General features: G+C 36.7%; 1 protein-coding gene across 1 annotated transcript; it reads left to right on the top strand.

The window, feature by feature from the left end:
* On the top strand, positions 414 to 1,100 carry LOC110263688. The gene has a single exon (XM_021105418.1). The coding sequence runs from the start codon at positions 414 to 416 to the stop codon at positions 1,098 to 1,100; it is 687 nt and encodes a 228-aa protein (XP_020961077.1).

Below are 1,608 nucleotides of genomic sequence, written 5' to 3'. Positions count from 1 at the left end.
TTTACACCTTTATTTTGAATCAAAATAAATACTTTCATTTAATGTAATTTACCATCATTCAACATCATAATACGCATCTCCACCTAACAAGTTTTTATAAATAGAATTTTCTATTTTCTATTTTGTTGATAATTCACAACTGCACAAGCTATAATTGTGAAAGTCAAAATAGGAAAGGGTCATAACAAACATGATGGTATGAAGAGAAAAATTCTAAATTTGAGAGAAGTTAGTTTCCCTAGCTAGCAAGCTATTTTTGGCATATAGATAGATGCTATAAAAGGAGACCATATTGCTGCTAATTGAATCAAGGCAAACAAAAGCATCTATCTATTCTCCTTTGTCTTTAACTTTGTTGAATAAAGAGAAGAAGAAAAAAACTCTTCTTCCAAAGACAAAGGAGGATAAATACAATGGCATTCAATAAGAGCCTTTTCTTTATTGTGGCACTTTCCTCCGTCCTCCTTTCAACCCATGCTTTTAACTTCCCAGCAGGAGCCCCAGCTCCGTCACCGGTACCCTCCGTCAACCCCACCGGCGAGCTTACCAAAACCGCTGGCCTCTTCGGCGGCTTAGGCTCCAACCTCTTCAACCTCAAGCTGGAAGGTGATGCAGCAAAATTCAGGGCCCAAATCCAACACTTCTGCACTGGCACCGAGAACCCTGTCCTCTGTGCCAAGACCATTGCACCATTCGTCCATGGCTTCATGTTCGATCCATTCAAGGCCCTTGAAGCCGAGATGAAAATCACCCTCAACGTCACCTTGGAGGTTCATGCTAGCATCGTCGTCGAAGTTGACAGCCCTGCCACCCAAGATGCCGCCAAGGGTGCTCTCCATGTCTGCAAGAGCTGCTACAAGAACATGATTGAAACCATTCAGGAAGCTTTGGAACTCGTTCAGCGCTTTGATGTTGTTGATGCTTACTACAAGTTCAGCTCTGTGTTGTCTGATAGATCTGCCTGTGATGATGCTTTCGTTGAATCCAAGGGTGTCACCAACCCCATTTCCGAAAAATCTGCTCTTGTTTATCAACTCGGTGGAAACTGCTTGGCCATCATGGACGGCTGGATCAACAACCACAACAACTTCTTGTTCTAAGCACTCATGCTGTAATTCATTATTAATGGATGTATAAGAGAAGACGGAGGAGGAAGAGGAGGAGGTGCAAGAGGTGTAATCGCCATTCTTTCTGCTCAAAGAGCTCCTTTGTTCTTCTCATAGAATGTATCGTTTTATTTTATATTGGCAGGATAATATTTATTAGGTATTTATTATATTCTGTCCAAAGACAATTTTTGTAACCTTTTATACATTCATTGATTTGGCTCGTAAATCTGTTCTCTCTTTTTTTTTCTAATGAGAATTTTGTGCTTTTCTCTTATACTACTTGAATTCGAAATTCTTTAAAAAAATAAAAAATATAATTTTCAATATTCTAAATATCAAATATTAAATTTTGAATTTTAATAATATAAAAATAAAATATTGACTAAATATTAATTAATATTAATAAAATATTTTTTGTTTTTTTAATATTATCGTTCCAAAATAAATATCTTGAATAACTACGACAGAATTTTTTTGATACTTCAATTAATGATTCGTA

Source organism: Arachis ipaensis, chromosome B06, assembly GCF_000816755.2.
Source record: "Arachis ipaensis cultivar K30076 chromosome B06, Araip1.1, whole genome shotgun sequence".
NCBI lineage: Eukaryota > Viridiplantae > Streptophyta > Magnoliopsida > Fabales > Fabaceae > Arachis > Arachis ipaensis.
The sequence above is the reverse complement of the archived record's forward strand: the minus strand, read 5'-3'. Positions and strand labels throughout refer to the sequence as shown.

What these genes read in the sequence shown, in the direction of transcription:
- LOC110263688 (XM_021105418.1), top strand. Translation starts at nt 414, where the DNA reads ATGGCATTCAATAAGAGCCTTTTCTTTATTGTGGCACTTTCCTCCGTC.